The sequence below is a fragment of the Phyllobates terribilis genome, unplaced genomic scaffold (assembly GCF_046119375.1).
Source record: "Phyllobates terribilis strain yellow unplaced genomic scaffold, ASM4611937v1 Scaffold_3__8_contigs__length_932513732, whole genome shotgun sequence".
NCBI lineage: Eukaryota > Metazoa > Chordata > Amphibia > Anura > Dendrobatidae > Phyllobates > Phyllobates terribilis.
Window position 1 is genome coordinate 384553905 of NW_027362763.1, and position 22342 is coordinate 384576246.

The following is a 22342-nucleotide window of genomic DNA, read 5'->3' on the forward strand; positions in this document are numbered from 1 at the left end:
TCAATGATGCCAAAACTTTCGGCCAAGGCTGTATAACCATATTTAGACAAATACTTAATTGTTAAAATACCAGATGGGTGACATAAATAATTCACTATATTTTGCAATGTCATTATTTTTACTGTGATCATACTCTACAAGGTAGTGTATGATGGGAAGGGGGGATAATAATGTATGTTTACTTACAATGAAGACAGAAAATGATTGCAAGCAGTAAGAAGAGAGCAACAAGCATATGAGTTTACAAGGTTATATATTAGTTAATCAATGGAATACAACAAAAATAAGGGTTTAAGTAAATGTTCAAAAGTTAATAATAATAATTTTATTTAAATAAGGCCAACATATTCCGCAGCACTTTACAATTATAGAGGGACATGCAAACAATAACAACATTAAAAAGTAACACACAGTTCAACAGTTACATGATAAGTGAGGGCCCAGCTCACAAGCTTACAATCTATAAGGAAATAGGGGTACCCAATAGGTAAAAAGCGCATGTCATATACGGTCCAGCCATCATTATAATAAATAGGGCATTTCAAATACTGGCTGATGACTGGTTCATGCAGCATTATCTGTTAAATACAGTTGACAAGTGCTATTGGGTGCATGGAGGATGTTGAGACAAAGGAAGGACCAGATTCTGAGAAAATTTAGAAAGAGGGAACAGGGAAGAGTTAGATTAGTGAAGTGAGGTGATAGGCCTATCTAAAGAGATGTATTTTTAAAGCACTCTTAAAATGTGGGGGCTAGGAATTATCACACCTACAAACACCCTTCATTATATATGCACATCATGATACAACAGAGGCATAATCTGAGGCATAATCATATCATATATTTACATGTTCCAAAAAGTTTTTCCGCTGTAATTCACTTCAAATCCAATGAAAAAGATATAACAGTGACCCTATAGATGGTTTTCCTGTCACACTTACAAACACCTTTCATTTTTTCATATATATGCATCATTCCAACACAGGCATAATCTGTTGCGAAATTTGTATTATGCCCGCTCCCACCACACTCACCCAATGTTTGCAATGTATAACACTGGAGTCTTCTTATATGACTTGGGAGCATGTTGAGGTGCCCAGGTGTTAGTATAGTTATGCTCTTCATTATTGACCATTATTGTATTAAGGCACCTAATTAGAAAATGTAATAAGTCTTACACAACATTCTATTAATACCATTCTAAATGTATTTATATTATATCTGAGCAAATGCACTTTGCATTTGACATATTGGATCTCATTTACTCGCATCCTCCATCTAGGGAAATTAAGTATACCATTATTAATGTGTGCTAAAAATGTGTTTTCTTTTAATTTATAAAACAGCATTACTTTAAAAAAATCTTCACTGAGTTATGAGGGAAAAAATGAAGTAGGCATTGATTCTACACAAAACACATATTTTGCATAACACATTATCCAATATATTGTAGGTAGGGAATGTGGAAATCAATTATTGGGAAACCACATAAGAATGAAATGTCAGTTCAGGGAAATAAAAAGCTTAATGAATGCCTCCAATTCTCCGTGGGCAAGTGTTTATGTGGGTGGACGCAACTCCAGGAGCGTTTGTCTGACCTACTGTACCAGCAATCATTTTATAAAGATCTCTAGAAACTCAGAGTAAATCAAAAGGTTGCAGCGCACAGTGCACGTCTATCCATCAGAGCAGCAATCTTCCAATTTGGGATTTCTCAGTAAATTATCAGACTTGGCTGCTGACAGTTTGATTTTTAATTATCTCTTCCGAGTCCTTAAAAAAACAGAATGTCATATCTGTAAAATGTTCTTAATTTACATATGTATTTCCTCATATGTTTTTATGTCTTGCTACTTTTGCAGAATATGCAGGTATAAAATAATCCAAAATCCTATAACTACCTCACCAAAAAGAGTAAAGTGCCAAAAAACAACAATATCAAAATATTTTAAAATGTTATTGATATCAAATAATTTTACACAAATACTAAAGCAAAAACATTACAAATAAATAAACCATAAAACCCAAATAAAAAGAGCAGGCAGTTGGATATAAATAGCATTCAAATAAATTAGAAATCCATCAGTATATCAAAATAATGGGGGTATATGAGGCCATATTAATAATTATAGATTACAGAGATCTGGAATATTATAACAACACAGAATAACAATAAGACCAGTCCCTGAGTAACACAGGGTTCTAACGCAATAAATAACCAGCCATATCAACAGATACACCTCAGTTGAAGAGGTAAAAGATCCCCTGCAATAGCACTCACAGTAAGCCCTGGTTACACTATATTACAGTTTTAATTTTTTCTTATGACTACAATGGACTGCTAAAACATTTTAAATTGTGTTCCTCTTTTCCTTTAAATTATTTTTATATATTGGACATATTTTTTCAGTGGGGGCAAGGCTAGAAACAACGATTTAATTTAGAAAGGCAGTGTCTCTTTTATTAGTTGTTTTTTTATTAATGCTTTTTTTTTTTTTTTTCGCTATTTTTATTTATTTATTTTTTTCAATTATTTTGTATACTGTGTCTCTCATAAGGTTCTAAAGGGAATCTGTCACCCCCTGGGCAATATCAGACCTCTACTATGGACATACAGGGTATAGAAAAGTAAATCTATACTTACCTGTATGGCCCATAGTAGAGGTTTGATTGCAGAGAAAAGCACTTTAATCAATTCTTTTTTCCACAGGCTTGGTGTCCGGGGGAAGCCAAGCAATCCCCGCCTATGTGCTTATTATTCCCCTAAATCCCCGCCTCTCTGCTCAATTATCATATCCCCCCCTCCCCTGCACAAAACAGGACCCTGTAACAGACCCTGTGATGTGCACTGTGCTCCCTGACTTCCGGGCATGCGAAAAGCGCCGCTCACATAGAGCGCGCTTCGCTTCATCCCGGCCCCGTCTACCTGTGCTCTGCGCCATAGGTTTCTATTGCACAGGCGCCGGGGGGTCACTGTCACTTTCCAGCGCCTGCGCAATAGAAACCTGTGGCGCAGAGCACAGGTAGAAGGGGCCGGAATGAAGCAAAGCGCTCTCTATTTCTAGTGCAGGGGAGGGCGGGATATGCTAATTAAGCAGAGAGGCGGGGATTTAGGGGAATAATAAGCACATAGGCGGGGATTGCTTGGCATCCCCCGGACGCCAAGCCTGTGGAAAAAAAGAGTTGATTAAAGCGATTTTCTCTGCAATCAGACCTCTGCTATGGGCCATAGAGTTACGCCCAGGGGGGTGACAGATACCTTTTTAAAAGACTTTTGGAGGTCATTTTAATATATTCATAGATTTTTTTCTGATTTCTCCCTGTAACTGGGGCTTGTATTTTAGCCATAGGTAGAGTGGAATTTCAGCCATCTGGCTGCGCATCAGAGCTGTCTGGGTTTCTCAGGACCCACCAGCTCCTGCTTCCTCCCTACCCCCAATGACTACATATTCACTGGGGTTGGAGATGAAAGCAGGGTAAGTGCTTCCTAAACTGTATACACAGCGCTGCTTCAGAACTGTGTATACAGAGCTAGTGAGGGTAAACATGATAATAACCATGCTTACCTTCTTTCTGGGAATTCTGGCTGTAACAGCAGCTCCGCTCCCTCACAGCTGAAGGATCTGGTGCAAGCTGATTAGACTACACTGATGTTGTAGAACATCAGAGCAGGAACATAAGTGGACTGCCCGGATGATTAAAGTTCGTGGGCAGTCCAGAAGCAGTTAACAATAATCTCACTTGCACTATTGCACTCTTCTAGTACACGGACGTTTAATAAAAATGATGGTTATTTTAAAAGAAAAATCCTGGCCCTATATTTATGCATAACTAGGCAGATTTGCCATTGAGGACAAAAGGAAAGCTAGATAATATTCTGAGTGGGAATTACAATGGCAGTCATATAGCTGTCACTCAGGTTTTCTTTTAAACCCATTGTTAAGAAATGGCCAAATTCTTTAATTAAGGCCACGTTTACATGCTCAATATGTGGTCAGTATTTTACATCAGTATTTGTAAGCCAAAATCAAGGGTGAAAAATCAGAAGAAAGATATAATAGAAACATGTGCACCACTGCATTTTTCATCCGCTCCTAATTTTGGCTTACAATTACAGATCTAAAATACTGACCAAATACTGAACGTCTGAACGTGGCCTAAAATAGAGTATTCAATAACATATTTATTGAGTTTAAGATTATTGAGAATAAGTGTTCTTTTAGGATATGTGCATACGTTAAATATTTGCAGCAGCTTCTTCTGCATTTGAATAAGTGAAAAACACTGTAAAACGCTGAAAGAATTGACATCCTGCAGACTTGAGAAAACACTTTGAAGGTATCTGCAAGGAAAAATAAGCAGCATGTGCATGAGATTTCAGAAATCTCATTCAATTTGATGGTACTGTAAAATGCTGCCTTTTTTTTCAACGGCAAAAACGCATGATAAAAATGTGGCAAATATGCAACATGTGAACAAGCCCTTAGGTTTTGTTCAGGTTTTTTTTCACCTTTTTTTAATTGTTTTTTAAATGGCCAAAAATACTGCTTTTGTATCTTTTGTATTCATGCAACTTAACATGCATTTTTTTTCTGCCAGTTTTCAACTTCTACACAGCCTATAATAAAATACCAGAAACGAAGGTATATTAAGAGCACTTGGCATTTTAAAAAAGAAAGAAAAATAAGAAAAGTACAACAAATATAGTAATGCTTTTTATATTTCACTATTGGCTTTCATCCAACATCTAACTGCAGAGTTTTTCTTGGAGAAAAACAAAACAAAACAAAAAAGGATGGGGAGATACGCCAGGAAACATATTGTAAAAAATGGTATAGTTGTGGCTAAAAATGCTCAGTATGAAGCCCTAAAAGGTTTAATGCATAAAAGTAAGAGCATTAGAAGCAATAGAACAATTTTCATGAAACATTTTCCCTTCTCTCATTTGCTAGCATGCAAGCGTAATTTTTGGGAGGCACAATTTTTTTTAGTCTTGTAAACAATCTCACATATGTTATGCATTTTTCTAAGCATATTTAATTAAAGGTTTTGTTTATTAATTTTTTTTTTCAAGCATTTTTTTATTTTCAGGGGAAATGCCTATAAAAACACACATCTTCCAGAGTGTGACACTGAGTCACTTCTCACATACAACCCGTGAGTCAGGATAGTCGAGGAGTCTGAGGTCAATAGCCAGGAGGGTACATCATAAACAGAGGGAAGAGATAAAGTCATAGTCAAGTAACAGTCCGAGGTCAAAATACCTGAGGATAGCGGAACAGAGCAAACAGGTTAAACAGACGGATGGTTCGAACGAAGTCTAAGGACAGGCAGAGATACATCAACAAGCAGCATACAAGGAACAGAGTAAACTAAACACACATAGCTGAAGCTACGGATGACAGCTATCTCGGACTGCAAGCTCAGTTAAATAGTTGAATAATCAAGGGAATGGGGAACATGAGGCAAGAGCTCAGCACCTTCCAGTCTCAGATTGCACGACAAAGCTGTTAATAAAAACACAGACAGCTCAGCACGTCTGTACATCAGACTGGATGGTCGAGCTGTCAATCACTGCACAGACAGCTCAGCACGCCCCTATACCAGACTGGACAATTGAGCTGTCATTTACTGCACAGACAGCTCAGCACTGAGGGGTGAAATCGTTCCAAAGAGTACACTGTTTTTTAAAAAAAAATTACAATGATAATAATAAAAAACATAAAAAATGTTAAAAACCATTACAAAAGACACTGTAGAGCATGTTTTATTCTTTTATTGTCTTACAACTAAAATCCAACCTAAAAAAATAACAGCATCACAAATGAAAAAATGCTGCCAAATAGTGTTGCTTTTCTCAAAACAGTGTGTATAAGCACCAAAAGGAAGTAGCGTTGCTTTTCTCAAAACAGTGTGTATAGGCACCAAAAGGAAGTAAAAAAAATTCTATGCACAAAACTGATACATTTTCAACTGACATATACCAAGCTGGTGGTTTCATAAACTGTGTTTAATTAAAAAAAAACATCACAGCAGTTTTAGAAGCATTATTTTAGCTAAAACCAGGTGTGGTTTCAAAAGGAATAAGAAATATAGGAAGGCCTTATGTGTTTTTCTCTTGGATCCACTCCTGGCTTTGGCTCAAAAAAAGAGCAAAAAAAAACTGCAGTGGTATATTTCCCCCAAAAAAACTGTGGGTGAAAGAACCCTAAATATATTTTAGATACCGATGAACATTTCACAGGAAGCACAAATTGCATCTTATAAAGAAGTAACTTATTATGTTTACAGACAATATTATTGTATCTTATTATGGCATATTCCTACAGGGCATATAAGTTGCACAAATTTCCGAAAAGCTGTTCCATACATCTTAATAGGGTTATTTCTGCAACAAGAGCATGGATTTCTGCAAGCCTTATTCAGATGAATGGGAGAATTGCAGACATTTTAGCAACAAGTCTGCCAAGTGTACCCTTATCATTAGGCTAGGTTCACATTTGACTCTGTCATAATATCCATCCAGCGTTCAACAAAAGCATCAGGAAAGAAACTAATGGAGGAACTGTTTCCATTGTTTCCAATGAGATCATTCCCACCTGTCCGGACGAATCAGTTATTGCACTGGACAGGTGCAAGTGTCAGTCAGGTTGTCTGATCACAACCTATCATGTGATGTTGGGATCCGTTCCCAAACCAGCACCTGGAAGTATATAGCTAAAAAAGCTAGGTGGCAACCGATGTGTTTTTGCATTAAGACACAGGCAGATAGCAGTATTTCTCGTGCAAGGATCGCATCGCAATCCTCGGACTGACGGTTGGCTCTCGTGACCTGAACGTGACAGCTGCACAGAAATACATCACGCTGTCACGCTCAGGTCAAGAGAGTTGTCGGGCCAGTCCGTGCACTGAAATGCGATCCTCGCACGAGAAATATGGCCGTCTGTCTGAACCCTTAGTGTTGTAGCTTTGCCATCAGTTCTGATTTGTTGAGTTTCACCAGGCTCAAAAAGCTAAGTCTGATGCAACGGATGTATGTGAGCCAGTCTTACAGGTTATTTTACTGTGCTATCTGTGCAGAACAAGAATCATACCACTGTTTGTATTATGTACTATAAATATCAGAAATAGGCATCAGATGTCCTGCCTCCGGGCGCCACCTTTGAGTCCCGTCAAGCTCAAAATTTCCATAACAAGTGGCATGACTTCATCTAATTTTCAGAATTCATGTATAGATGTTTCAACATTTTGAAGACATTTTTGACAAATTTCTGAAAAGAGGAAAGAGCAAGCCCCACATGCCCAACAAATTCATCATCATTTACTCCATAAAAGTAGAATACGTACCATATGTTGCCGTGACTCACAGGAGCTAAACGATGTGCCAAATTCATTAAGAGGCACAAGCCTAAATTTATCTTACTGTAGCGTACTCTTCATCAAGACTCTTATAAAAGGCTAGCCTTGATGAATCTGGGCCTTAGTGCCTTGTTATTTTAGATACATGTACAATGAGAAATGTACAGTTGAAACCAGAAGTTTACATACATTATATAAAAAGACACATATGCATGTTTTTCTCAATATCTGACATGAAATCAGAATAAACCTTTCCATTTTAGGTCAATTAGGATTACCCTAATTTTTAATATTTGCTAATGCCAGAATAATGAGAGAGAATGTTTAAGGCATTTTTATTACTTACTGCAAAGTCAAAAGTTTACATACACTAAGATTACTATGCCTTTAAACAATTCTGGACTGCCCATATGATGATGTCATGTGTTTGGAAGCTTCTCATAGTTTTTTTGGCAACATCTAAGTTAATTAGAGACACACCTGTGGATGTATTTTAATGCACACCTGAAACACACTGCTTCTTTGTGTAGCATCATGGGAAAGTCTAAAGAAATCAGCCAAGATATCAGGAAGAGAATTGTGGACTTGCACAAGTCTGGCTCATCCTTGGGTACAATTTCAAGATACCTGAAGGTGCCTCGTTCATCTGTACCGACAATTATACGCAAGTACAAACAAGATGGGAATGTTCAGCCATCATACTGCTCAGGAAGGAGACCGGTTCTGTGTCCCAGAGATGAACGTGCTTTGGTCCGACATGTGCATATCAACCCAAGGACAAAAGCAAAAGATCTTGTGAAGATGATGGTGGAACCTGGTAAGATTATGTCAATATCCACAGTGAAACGAGTACTGTATCAAAATGGGCTGAAAGGCCACTCTGCCAGGAAGAAGCCATCACTCCAAAAGAAACATAAAAAAAGCCAGATTAATGTTTGCAAATGCACACAGGAACAAAGACTTTAATTTTTGGAGACATGTCCTGTGCTCTAATGAAACTAAAATGTAACTTTTTGGGCATAATGATCATCTTTACGTTTGGAGGAAAAAGGGAGAAGCTTGGAAGCCTAAGAACACCATCCCAACTGTGAAACACGGGGGTGGCATCATGTTGTGGGGTTGTTTTGTTGCAGGAGGAACTGGTGCACTTCACAAAATAGATGGCATTGTGAGAAAAGAAGATTATGTGGCAATACTGAAGCAACATCTCAAGACATCAGCCATGAAGTTAAAGTTTGGGCGGAAATGGGTCTTCCAAATGGACAATGACCCGAAGCATACAGCCAAAATAGTAACAAAGTGGCTTAAAGATAACAGAGTCAATGTTTTGGAGTGGCCATCACAAAGTTTTGTCAGGAGGAATGGGCCCAAATTCCGACCAACTATTGTGAGAAGCTTGTAGAAGGATATCCCAAACGTTTGACCCAAGTCATTCAGTTTAAAGGCAATGGTACCAAATACTAATGAAATGTATGTAAACTTTTGACTTTGTAGTAAGTAATAAAAATGCCTTAAACATTCTCTCTCTCTCATTATTCTGGCATTTGGCAAATATAAAAATTATAGTAATCCTAATTGACCTAAAACGTGAAAGATTTATTCTGATTTCATGTCAGATATTGAGAAAAACATGCATATGTGTCTTTTTATATAGTGTATGTAAACTTCTGGTTTCCATTGTATGTACACATGTCATAATGCTGAATCATATGACTAATATCTTGAGCTTACATGGTTACATCTCACCACTAAAAGAAATCATTTAGGTTTTACTGGGCAGCAAAGAAGGAAGAATAATCATATCAAAATGAGATAATTAGTAAAATGATATAATCTGTTAAGGGTAGATTTTAATGTTAAATTTTGAACAATCCTTATTCTTTTGCAGTTAGGTCTGGCTGTTATGAGCAAGCGAAGAAGCTAGCGGCTTTTTTTCTCACTATTCCACCATTGGATTACACTTCCAAATATTTTTTTATTGCTAACAAATTTTTTCACACATTTTTGTAATACTTGTGAATCCCCATGGTTCCTATGACTGTGTTGGGGATCCTGGGGGGAACAATTATCAAGGAAATCGACCTCGCTACATTTAATATAGTCAGCAGAAAATAGCAGTAAAAAAAAGCTGCTACCTATGAAAAAAGAAGAAAAATCTGGAAAACAAACACCCGAGCTTACAACAAAAGACTGCACTTATTTTCTCCAGATAATGATCCCTGGACAAGATTTCATCTTTTTTGGCAGGTGGTATGCTTTGATATTGAATCACATGAGTATATAATGATATCAATGTGCCCAAAGAATCATTGCTCTATATAATATGTAATACATAAAATGCAAGGATTTTGCAGCTAGCAGTGGTTTCTGCATTGTATTGCTTATCCAGAAATGAGGACATAAGCCCACGTTCACATGTTCAGTATTTGGTCAGTATTATACATCAGTATTTGTAAACCAAAATCAGGAGTGGAACAATCAGAGGAAAAGTATAATAGAAACACGTCACCACTTCTGTATTTATCACCCACTCCTGGTTTTGGCTTATAGATACTGATGTAAAATACTGACCAAATACTGAACGTGTGAACATGGCCTAAGGCAGAACTGATGCACAAGTTGCATTAGTTTTGTCTTTCACTATCATTATTATGTATATTATTTTTCTGAGGGGAGCTGATCGGCAGTATCAGTTCTGTGATTATTATTTTACCAGTTATTTACACCAATACGACGTCAATGAACCATACCATAGGTCCACTTCAGGAAGTTTTAAAATAAAAATTCTGAATTGTTCTGCAAAACTATGAAAAATGTAGAAAATATGGCTATTTTGGGTGGCATTAGACGAAAAACTAAAGACCCTCCTTGCCAGTGTTTATTACAATGTAACGTTGGTTGCATCTTATATGTGTTAAGCATTATTGTTACATCTCTACCTGGACCTTCTCGTTTTTCTTTACTTAGCTGCTTTTTTCTTGCCATAATACAAATTCTAACAGTCTATTCAGTAGGACTATCAGCTGTGTATCCACCAGACTTCTGCACAACACAACTGATGGTCCCAACACAATTTATAAGGCAAGAAATCCTACTTATTAAACCTGACAGGGCACACCTGTGAAGTGAAAACAATTTCCGGTGACTACCTCTTGAAGCTCATCAAGAGAATGCCAAGAGTGTGCAAAGCAGTCTTTAAAGCAAAAGGTAGCTACTTGGAAGAACCTAGAATATAAGACATATTTTCAGTTGTTTCACACTTTTTTGTTAAGTATATAATTCCACATGTGTTAATTCATAGAATCATAGAATCATAGAATGGTAAAGTTGGAGGGGACCTCCTGGGTCATCTGGTCCAACTCCCTGCTCAAAGCAGGATTCACTAAATCATCTCAGACAGCTATCTGTCCAGCCTCTGTTTGAAGACGTCCATTGAAGGGGAACTCACCACCTCTCGTGGCAGCCTGTTCCACTCATTGATCACCCTAACTGTCAAAAAGTTTTTTCTAATATCTAATCTGTGTCTCCTCCCATTCAGTTTCATCCCATTGCTTCTAGTCTTTCTTTCTAGTTTTGATGCCTTCAGTGTGAATGTCCAATTTTCATAGTCATGAAAATACAGAAAAATCTTTAAATGAGAAGGTGTGTCCAAACTTTTGGTCTGTACTGTATATATATATATATATATTTTTATATATACAGAATTTAATTTAGTGTAATAGTTGTATTTCTAGACACTGAAACATACAGTTCCATTAATTGCACATGTCCGGCTTCTCAACTTAACAAGTGTAAAATCCAGAATTTATTTATCAATACATTAAAATCTTCACAAGACACATTGGATACAAAGTGTCTACAGAGATCCAACCAATATGTTTCAAACTGATGATACATTAATCATCGTAATCAAGGACTAGTAAGTTCTAAACACCTTGGTTGGATCTGTGAGGTCATTTTGTATCCTATGCACCTCGTGAAAGTTTTAATGTATTGATAAATAAATTCTGGATTTTGCCATTACTAAGCTGTGAAGCCGGATTTGTGTAATAAGTGAATATATTTCAGCATTCTCGCGCTGGGTCTCCTGCTTCGGCCACATGCAGGATACATGGATTTCGGTATTAGCCAGTGAACTTCTGTGGAATGCTACGGTTCCTGTTTGCTTTCATCTACCACTGATTATACGAGCACATATTCCTGCTGAACATATGCAGTTTTTATTTCATTAATTTTTGTTATCTCCCCTGATGTGTTTTCTGTGCCCTTGGAGTATATTTCTGGAACAGATTTGAAATACACATCAAGTTTCTTATGTGGAATCTCAGAGATTTATAGTGATAATCAACACTATTCTAATTGTATAGATTGCGATGTGCAGCTGTGCAAGTGAACAATAGTGAAGATCAAACAGCTCATGATTACTACTTCATTTCCAGGGACGACCATGTTTCATGGGAACTCCAATAAATATGGGAAGCATTCATAATTACTGAAGTTGTGGAATAAATTTCCATATTGAGGGAAACTTTCTATATTTTTATATTTGAAAATCATGAAATAAATATTATTACTTTTATCTGTTAAAGGTACTAATATTCGAAGCCTTACTCCATTCGAGTATATTAAAGTGAAGCATAACTCCGTGTAAAGTCTAAGTATTCTACTGGCACTACAGTCGATTTAAAAAGTCTACATGGGCTTGTTAGAATGTTAGGTTTTCGGCATGTAAAAAAAATCATACCGAGAAGAATCATTTCAGAACTTTTTTCACTCTCAATGTCACCGATAATCTGTACAAGTCCATTAAGAAACAAACTGAACTCATTTTGAGGGGGAAAATAAAAATAACAAAATTAAAATAACATGGTTACAAAAGTGTGAACACCCCCTTATAATTGGGGATGTGGTTTTGTTCAGAATTAGTCAATCACATTTAAACTCATGTTAAATAATAGTCAGTACACAGCTGTCATCATTTACAGTGAATCTGATTAGACCACATAAAATTTAGCTCTTTTAATAGGATTTTCCTGACATTTTCTTAGTTGCATTTCACAGTAAAAGCCATGGTCCATAAATGGCTTACAACACAGCAAAGGGATCTCATTGTTGAAAGTTATCAGTCAGGAGAAGGGTATAAAAGAATTTCCAAGACATTGGATATACCATGGAACACTGTTAAAGGGAACATGTCACGTGAAAAAAATGCAATTAACCTGCACATATGGCGTTAATCTGCAGGTTAATAGATTTCTGAACCTGCCGGGCACTGGCACTTAGACCCCTGCTGCTGGGAGGAATGAACTTTATTCCTCCCGGTAGCATTCCAATTTCAGTCATAAGGGTGGTGTCGGCACAGGTTCAGTCACCACTCTGTGTAAAGAGAGCAGCTCCTGTAACCGTGCCCCTAACACAGACTGACAGCTGGCCCTAATGCTGAGCTGCTGTCAGTCAGAGCCAAGGGCATGGTAACAGTCGCCGCTCTCTATGCACTGAACGGTGACTGAACCCCTGTTGGCGCCACCCCTGTGACTGAAAATTGAACTCTGCCATGCCAGGAGGAAAAAAAGTGCGGATCTAAGTGCCGGTGCCGGGCAAGTTCAGAATGATATTAACCTGCAGACTAACCCTACATCTGCAGGTTAATAGCGCTTTCTCATGTGACAGGATCCATTTAATATGGTCATCAAAATATGACTTAAAATTTGCCACAACATTGACATTACCTAGAATTGGAAGTTCCTCAAAAACGTATGAAAAAGAAGGAAATAGTCCGGGAGGAATCCAAGAGACCTTCAGTGACATTAAAGATGCAGGAATTTATGGCATGTACTGGTTGTGTACTGCATGCAGTGTCGGACTGAGATGACAAAGGCCCAGCAGTAACATTGAATGCCCAACTTTCAGCTACATGTAAAAATAATCTGACCCTAGCACACACATCTAATAACGCTTTTAAATGATCTTAACCTGAAGAGTTTGTAGAAGAAATGATTAGATGATGCCTTTATCTGTAAATACTGAATCAAATGTATTATCACGTATTTACAGGGGCCCACCGGGGAATTCATCTGCTCCTCTGTGAGCTAGTCCGAGCCTGACTGCATGTGACAACAATCTCCTGTTTTCTTCATATGTCTGGACTGTGGGGTAGGGTGGCAAGACACTTGAATCCAATTGAAAATCTGTGGGCTAACCTGAAGAGGGCGCTGTACATAGGAGATGACTGCGCAATCTAACAGATGACAAAAACCTGGCATTTTAACAGGGATGTGTAGACTTTTTATAACCACTGTACATGACACTCTCCAGGGTTTATGAAGATGAGATATTATTATGATAGGGGGAAACTTCAAAACTTTGGAAGTTATACCCTCTCCAAGGGATAGGGATAAATTTCCAATTACTGGGGGTTAAACTGCTGTAACCCCACCGTCCCCAAGAACAGAGGCTATAAAGAGCCCTGTCTGAATCGAGCAGAGGTTGATCATGTGCACTGGTGCTCCATACATTCGTATTGGAGTGTTGAAGACCAGCCAAGCTCTGAATCAGCTATCTCCAGAAGTCCCATTAAGAGTGAATAGAGGCAGTGAAAATGATCCATCTCAGCTACATTGACACTACAAAGCCTCGAGGTTGGTGAGGGTCCCAGCGGTGGGAACCCTGCACTCAAAAAGTCATCTCCTATCCAATGGAAAGAGGATAACTTCCAAACTTGAGAATATTTCTTTGATAGCAGGTAATTTATTTTTATTAGCAAAGATAGTCATACACACTAAATTGTCCTAATTTCGGTGTTATCTGCCAGCTATCTAAAACTTGTGGAATCTCCATCATGCAGGATTTTTTGTTTCTCCAGAGAAGAAGCTGATGTCAGATGCATCTGACAATGACTTGTCTCCTCACTGAATGAACGTGCAGGCTCAGCTGATCTTACAGTGAATTTTTACGCTCCAGATTCGGGATGAATAGATGTCACCCAAATGTTCTTATAACAGCTGCCTATATATTGTCTCTGTAGGTTCATCGTGTCAACATTAGATTACTGTGACCCTGCAGGTTCTGCATATTGAGCTTTAAATATTGCGTTCTTCATCAGTACATAATAAAGAAAAATCTTATAATGACATATACCGTAGATTCTGAATGTTCACCTGAGCACTATGTTTAACATGACAAACAAGGAAAGAATAATTATTGGAAAACACATGCTCCCCCTGCTGGAAAAATAGCAGTCTAAACACACAAGTCTACCACTAAATACAAGCACATGGAGAATTAATTATAAATACAATCTTAAGGTCATTTTATACAAATACAATATTGGATGTGTATAAATATGTGTTGGACGCTATTGGTTGTGAGCATTTTCTTTCATAAAGAGATTCATAGACAGACAGTATATATAATACAGCATAGGCCAGTACGTATTTAAATCCAGCATAGATACAGCAATATTAAAATATAACCTTTATTAAATAAATATATATAAAAAATATCCAAAGTGCTATGTGCATACAAGTGTATAACTTATACCCAATAGATTAAGCATGGTATATACAGCCAAATACCATAAACTTGTGTACCAGCATCTCCCTACTAAAAAAAGTAGTAAGGAGATGCTGGTACACAAGTTTATGGCATCTGGCTGTATATACCATGCTTAATCTATTGGGTATAATTTATACACTTGTATGCACTTTGGATATTTTTTTATATATTTATTTAATAAAGGTTATATTTTAATATTGCTGTATCTATCATAGACATACAGATAGCCATGTCAATTTTAAAACCAGGCGCAAGGAAGATGTAAAGTTATTTTACTCTATAGGTAAAAAGTAAAAATAAATAAATAATACATCAACTAAATAATAACAAGACAGCTCATACCTAGTTATGAACTTTGCAAACTTGCAAGAAATCCAAAGCACGTTTCAAGAAAAACGCATTATGTAAAGTCCAGACATGGAAACCAGTGTACAACTTTGTGGTAAGAAATGCAATAATTTTAAATTCATATATGCAACACTGACATATAAGATATAAGCTCCTCAACTAGGACAGCTATAAGATGTCCATAAAAAATGAACCAAAAGCTGGTATAATTTAAAACAGGGGATTGGATGGTGGATAAGGGGGCTGTACTAAGTTGGTAAACTGTACTGTAGAGGTCGGTGGAGGGGTCCCGGTGGGCATTACATCCCATCCATGCATCCTTTTCTTGGTCATTTCAGCAATGGCAATGTGTGGGTAGACCTTATGGATTTTTGTAGTCCAAACTGTTAAGAACCAGTTTTCCATAAAGATGCACATACATGCCTTCAACATACATTAATATGAAATTGGCAGGCAGGCATTAGTTCCATGCAAGCCATATAAATATATATATATATATATATATATATATATATATATATATATATATATATATATATATATAGATGGTATAAAGGGGACTGGAATATCCCCCTCCCCCGATCCCCATCACACAGAACATGTCTTCTTCTAACTAGAAAAATTCCCTAACTTCACTCTTTGCAGCTTCGCAATGTATCGTCAGACCTGTGGATATTACAACACTTGGACAAAATCATTCTGAAATCTGATTTACCAGCTTCAATGCCAGCAGCCTGCTCTGCCCATTCTGGGGGCAATGTGTGCACATTGATAGACAGCTGTCATTCATGGCAAATTATGGGAACTGTGAGGACCACTTCCAAACCTTCTACTGCCCCCTCCCCAGGATAACAAGGGGCACCTGGCATACATAGGGTTACTGTATGTGTCACTCTGCAGCCAAACAGATGGGAGGGAATCGTGCAAGGAAGAAATGTGGCAAGGACATAGTTAAAGTGAGACCTGCTGTGTGCCAAGTAAAGGCTCCCAATCTGTGCCCGGTGACAGTCCTCAGCAGACAGCCAGCAGTATATAGGTATATACAATCTGTATACATACAGCCCCCCGCTGCAGCCCTGGGCACTGCCCCCTGCCCCACAGGTACACAGGGCAGCCCTTACCTTCAGCCAGGAGGCGCATCGCATGCACAAAGGAGGGGTCCAGGCTGTCCTTCTCTGCCATCAGCTCTGGCAGATACTGCTCCTCTTCCATCACACAGCTGCTTCCACCTAACGCCGTCACTGGTCCGAGAAGTCCTAGGAATGAGGGGAGAGGTGCAGCCAGCGCTCCGGAGCAGGGGAGCACAGCAGCCGGGAGCACAACAGCCGGGAGCACAGCAGCCCTGGACACAGCAGCCCTGGACACAGCAGCCCGGAGCACAGCAGCCGGGAGCACAGCGCCTTCTCCTCTGCCTTCACTGTGCGTCTCCTCGGGAGTGAGTGAGAAGCACAACGGGAACCATTGTGGCCGCCAGAACATAAGCGCTCCCCCTGCTGGCGGCCCTGCTAACTGTAATAACAGGCACTGCAAGTCACCTTTTGTTTTCTGCATCCATGTCAGATATAGGGAATAAGGATAGATAAGCATGTGAAAGTACAGTATGTCATCTAGTTAGATCTGAAAATCTAGATTTATAAATATGAGATGGATGAATAGTTAGCTCTCTTATATCTATTCATATCTGTAAATTCACTTCCATATCTGTAAATCTATATATCTATCTTCTGCATATCTATCTCCTATATATCTATCTATCTATCTATCTATCTATCATTTATCTATCTATCCATATATCTATCTATCATTATCTATCTATCATTTATCTATCTATCCATAAATCTATCATTTATCTATCTATCATTTATCTATCTATCTATCTATCTAACTATCATTTATCTATCTATCCATATATCTATCTATCCATATATATATATCCATATATCTATCATTTATCTATTCATTTATCTATCTATCTATCTAACTATCATTTATCTATCTATCTATCCATATATCTATCTATCCATATATCTATCATTTATCTATCTATCTATCATTTATCTATCTATCTATCTATCTATCTAACTATGATTTATCTATCTATCCATATATCTATCTATCTATCCATATATCTATCTATCTATCCATATATCTATCTATCCATATATATATCCATATGTCTATCATTTATCTATTCATTTATCTATCTATCTATCTAACTATCATTTATCTATCTATCCATATATCTATCTATCCATATATCTATCTATCTATCTATCTATCTATCCATCTATCTATCTCCAATCTATTTATTCATATATCTATCTATCTATCTATCATTTATCTATCTATCCATATATCTATCCATATATCTATATATTATCTATCTATTCATATATCTATCTATTATCTATTTATTCATATATCTATCTATCTATCTATCATTTATCTATCTATCCATATATCTATCCATATATCTATCTATTATCTATCTATTCATATATCTATCTATTATCTATCATTATCTATCTATCATTTATCTATCCATTCATATATCTATCCATCTATCAACTAGCTAAAAATCAACTTCAAATCTATAATGATGTTAAACTAGATAATGTATTTATCTGCAACAAACAAATAAACATTTGTATTGTGTTTTTCTCATGATTTCTATACATATAGCAGTGTTAGGGCAGGTGCAGATAACCGTATGTTTTCTCATACGAGAGAATCGGGTCAATTATGCTAATCATACTCTGATCAATCTCTGATTAAAGTATGATTAGAGTGTGAGCATTATGCGATCAGATACTCTCGGATGAGGAGAAGATGGAGAAGAAAATTTTTCCATCTTCTCCATTCTGTCAGTCTGTGGAAATCAGACTGCACTCAGTTGTCATCCACGTGCAGTTCGATGGTTTCCACCGACTCTTTGACTTGCATGACTGAGTGTGATCCGAATATCAGATCAAACTCAGGCATACAGTGATTTTTTCCTCGGACTGACCTGGTCCAAGGAAAAAATCTAACATGTACACAATCCCATACCATTACATTGGTCTAAGTGCGATCCGATGTTTTGTCGGATTTCACTCAGACCGAAAATATAGTTTCACAGTATCTCACAAAAGTGAGTACACCCCTCACATTTTTGTAAATATTTTATTATATCTTTTCATGGGACAACACTGAAGATATGACACTTTGATACAATGTACAGTGGTCAGTGTACAGCTTGTATAACAGTGTAAATTTAGTGTGCCCTCTAGATACAGTGCCTTGTGAAAGTATTTGTCCCCCTTGAACTTTTCTAATCTAATCTAGAATCTGTGGAAAGAGCTGAAAACTGCTGTTCACAAACGCCCTCCATCCAACCTCACTGAGCTCGAGCTGTTTTGCAAGGAAGAATGGGCAAGAAGTTCAGCCTCTCAATGTGCAAAACTGATAGAGACATACCCCAAGCGACTTGCAGCTGTAATCGCAGCAAAAGGTGGCGCTACAAAGTATTAACTCAAGGGGGCCGAATAATATTGCACTCCCCACTTTTCAGTTTTAATTTTTTTTAAAAGTTCAAAATATCCAATAAATTTCGTTCCACTTCACGATTGTGTCCCACTTGTTGTTGATTCTTCCCAAAAAAAATAGAATTTTATATTTTTATGTTTGAAGCCAGAAATGTGGCAAAAGGTAGAAAAGTTCAAGGGGGCCAAATACTTTCACAAGGCACTGTATCGCAACACACAGCCATTAATGTCTAAACCGCTGGCAAAAAAAGTGAGTACACCCCTAAGTGAAAAAAGCCAAATTGTGCTCAAAGTGTCAACATTTTGTGTGGCCACTATTATTTTCAAGCACTGCCTTAACTCTCTTGGGCATAGAGTTCACTAGAGCTTCACAGATTGCCACTGGAATCCTCTACTACTCTTCCATGATGACATCACGGAGCTGGTGGATGTCGGAGACCTTGGTCTCCTCCACCTTCTATTTGATGATGCCCCACAGCTCAATAGTGTTTAGATCTGGAGACATGCTTGGCCAGTCCAGCACCTTTACCCTCAGTTTCTTTAACAAAGCAGTGGTCGTCTTGGAGGTGTGTTTGGGGTCATTATCATGTTGGAATACTGCCCTGCGGCCCAGTTTTCAAAGGGAGAGGATTATGCTCTGCTTCAGTCTGTCACAGCACATGTTGACATTCATGGTTCCCTCAATGAACTGTAGCTCCCCACTGCCAGCAGCACTCATGCAGCCTCAAACCATGTCTCCCACCATCATGCTTGACTGTAGGCAAGACACACTTGTCTTTGTACTCCTCACCTGGTTGCCGCCACACACGCTTAACACCATCTGAACCAAATAAGTTTATTTTGGTCTCATCAGGCCGCAAGACATGGTTCCAGAAATCCATGTCCTTAGTCAGCTTGCCTTCAGCAAACAGTTTGTGGGCTTTCTTGTGCATCATCTTTAGAAGAGGCTTCCTTCTGGGACGACAGCCATGCAGACCAATTTGATGCAGTGTGCTATGAGCACTGACAGGCTGACCCACCCCTGTAAACTCTGCAGCAATGCTGGCAGCACTCATACGTCTGTTTTGAAAAGACAACCTCTGGATAGGACACTGAGCACATGCACTCAGCTTCTTTGGTTGACCAGTTCGGAGAGGAACCTGTTTTGTTAAACCCCTGTATGGTCTTGGCCACCGTGCTTTAGCTCAGTTCCAGGGTGTTGGCAATCTTCTTATAGCCTAGGCCATCTTTATGTAGAGCAAAAATTATTTTTCTCAGATCTCCAGAGAGTTCTTTGCCATGAGGTGCCATGTTGAACTTCCAGTGACCAGTATGAGTGTGAGAGTGATAACACCAAATTTAACATACCTGCTCCCAATTCACTCTTAACAACCATAACACTAATGAGTCACATGACACCGGAGAGCAAAAATGGCTAATTGGGCCCATTTTCACTGAGGGGTGTACTCACTTTTGTTGACAGCGGTTTAGATTTTAATGGTTGTGTGTTGAGTTATTTAGAGGGCAAACCAAATTGACACTGTTATACAAGCTGTACACTGACTACTTTACCTTTGGGTGGGAATGTCCAGCCATCATATCGCTCAGGAAGGAGACGGGTTCTGTGTCCCAGAGATGAACGTGCTTTGGTCCGACATGTTCATATCAACCCAAGGACAAAAGCAAAAGACCTTGTGAAGATGATGGTGAAAGCTGGTAAGATTGTGTCAATAACCACAGTGAAATGAGAACTGTATTAACATGGGCTTAAAGGCCACTCTGCAAGGAAGAAGTCATTACTCCAAAAGAAACATAAAAAAACAGATTCATGTTTTCAAATGAATACAGGAACAAAGACCTTAATTTTTGGAGCCATGTCCTGTGGCATAATGACCATTGTTAGGTTTGGAGGAAAAAGGGAGAAGCTTGGAAGCCCAAGAACACCAACTGTGAAACACGGAGGTGGCAGCATCATGTTGTGGGGTTGTTTTGCTGCAGCAGGGACATCATGAGAAAAGAAGATTATGTGGCAATACTGTAGCAACATCTCAAGAAGTTAAAGCTTGGGTGGAAATGGGTCTTCCAAATGGACAATGACCCGAAGTATACTGCCAAAATGGTAACAAAGTGGCTTAACGATAACAAAGTCAATGTTTTGGAGAGGCCATCACAAAGCCCTGATCTCAATCCTATTGAAAATTTATGGGCAAAGCTGAAAAGGCAGGTGCGAGCAAGGCGACCTACAAACCTGGATCAGTTACACCAGTTTTGTCAGGAGGAATGGGCCCAAATTCCGACCAACTATTGTGAGAAGCTTATGGAAGGATATCTCAGATGTTTGACCCAAGTCATTCAGTTTAAGGACAATGGTACCAAATACTAATGAAATGTATATAAACTTTTCACTTTGCAGTAAGTAATAAAAATGCCTTAAAACATTCTCTCATTATTCTGGCATTTGGCAAATATTAAAAATTATGGTAATCCTAACTGACCTAAAACTGGAAAGGTTTATTCTGATTTTATGTCAGATATTGAGAAAACATGCATATGTGTCTTTTTATATAGAGTATGTAAACTTCTGGTTTCAACTGTATATATATGTATAAATATATACAGTACAGACCAAAAGTTTGGACACACCTTCTCATTTAAAGATTTTTCTGTTTTTTAATGACTATGAAAATTGTACATTCACACTGAAGGCATCAAAACTAAGAATTAACACATGTGGAATTATATACTTAACAAAAAAGTGTGAAACAACTGAAAATATGTCTTATATTCTAGGTTCTTCAAAGTAGCACCTTTTGCTTTGATGACTGCTTTGCACACTATTGGCATTCTCTTGATGAGCTTCAAGAGGTAGTCACCGGAAATGGTCTTCCAACAATCTTGAAGGAGTTCCCAGAGATGCTTAGCACTTGTTGGCCCTTTTGCCTTCACTCTGCGGTCAAGCTAACCCCAAACCATCTCGATTGGGTTCAGGTCTGGTGACTGTGGAGGCCAGGTCATCTGGCGTAGCACCCCATCACTCTCCTTCTTGGTCAAATAGCACTTACACAGCCTGGAGGTGTGTTTGGGGTCATTGTCCTGTTGAAAAATAAATGATGGTCCAACTAAACGCAAACCGGATGGAATAGCATGCCGCTGCAAGATGCTGTGGTAGCCATGCTGGTTCAGTATGCTTTCAATTTTGAATAAATCCCCAACAGTGTCACCAGCAAAGCACCCCCACACCATCACACCTCCTCCTCCATGCTTCACGGTGGGAACCAGGCATGTAGAGTCCATCCGTTCACCTTTTCTGTGTCGCACAAAGACAATGTGGTTGGAACCAAAGATCTCAAATTTGGACTCATCAGACCAAAGCACAGATTTCCACTGGTCTAATGTCCATTCCTTGTGTTCTTTAGCCCAAACTTGTCTCTTCTGCTTGTTACCTGTCCTTAGTAGTGGTTTCTTAGCAGCTATTTTACCATGAAGGCCTGCTGCACAAAGTCTCCTCTTAAAAGTTGTTGAAGAGATGTGTCTGCTGCTAGAACTCTGTGTGGCATTGACCTGGTCTCTAATCTGAG

At 38.3% G+C, this 22342-nt stretch overlaps 1 protein-coding gene across 3 annotated transcripts in view; it reads right to left on the minus strand.

The window, feature by feature from the left end:
- KHDRBS2 (KH RNA binding domain containing, signal transduction associated 2) overlaps positions 1-16761 on the minus strand; it is a 600196-nt gene extending 583435 nt beyond the window's left edge. For 2 of the 3 annotated variants that reach the window (XM_073675481.1, XM_073675482.1), the window contains exon 1: positions 16383-16761. In XM_073675481.1, the coding sequence (XP_073531582.1) occupies positions 16383-16740 (358 nt within the window). In that variant the 5' untranslated portion in view covers positions 16741-16761. The remainder of the gene's footprint in view (positions 1-16382) is intronic. The other variant, XM_073675483.1, reaches the window with a different exon arrangement.
- Between the last annotated feature and the right edge of the window lie 5581 nt (positions 16762-22342).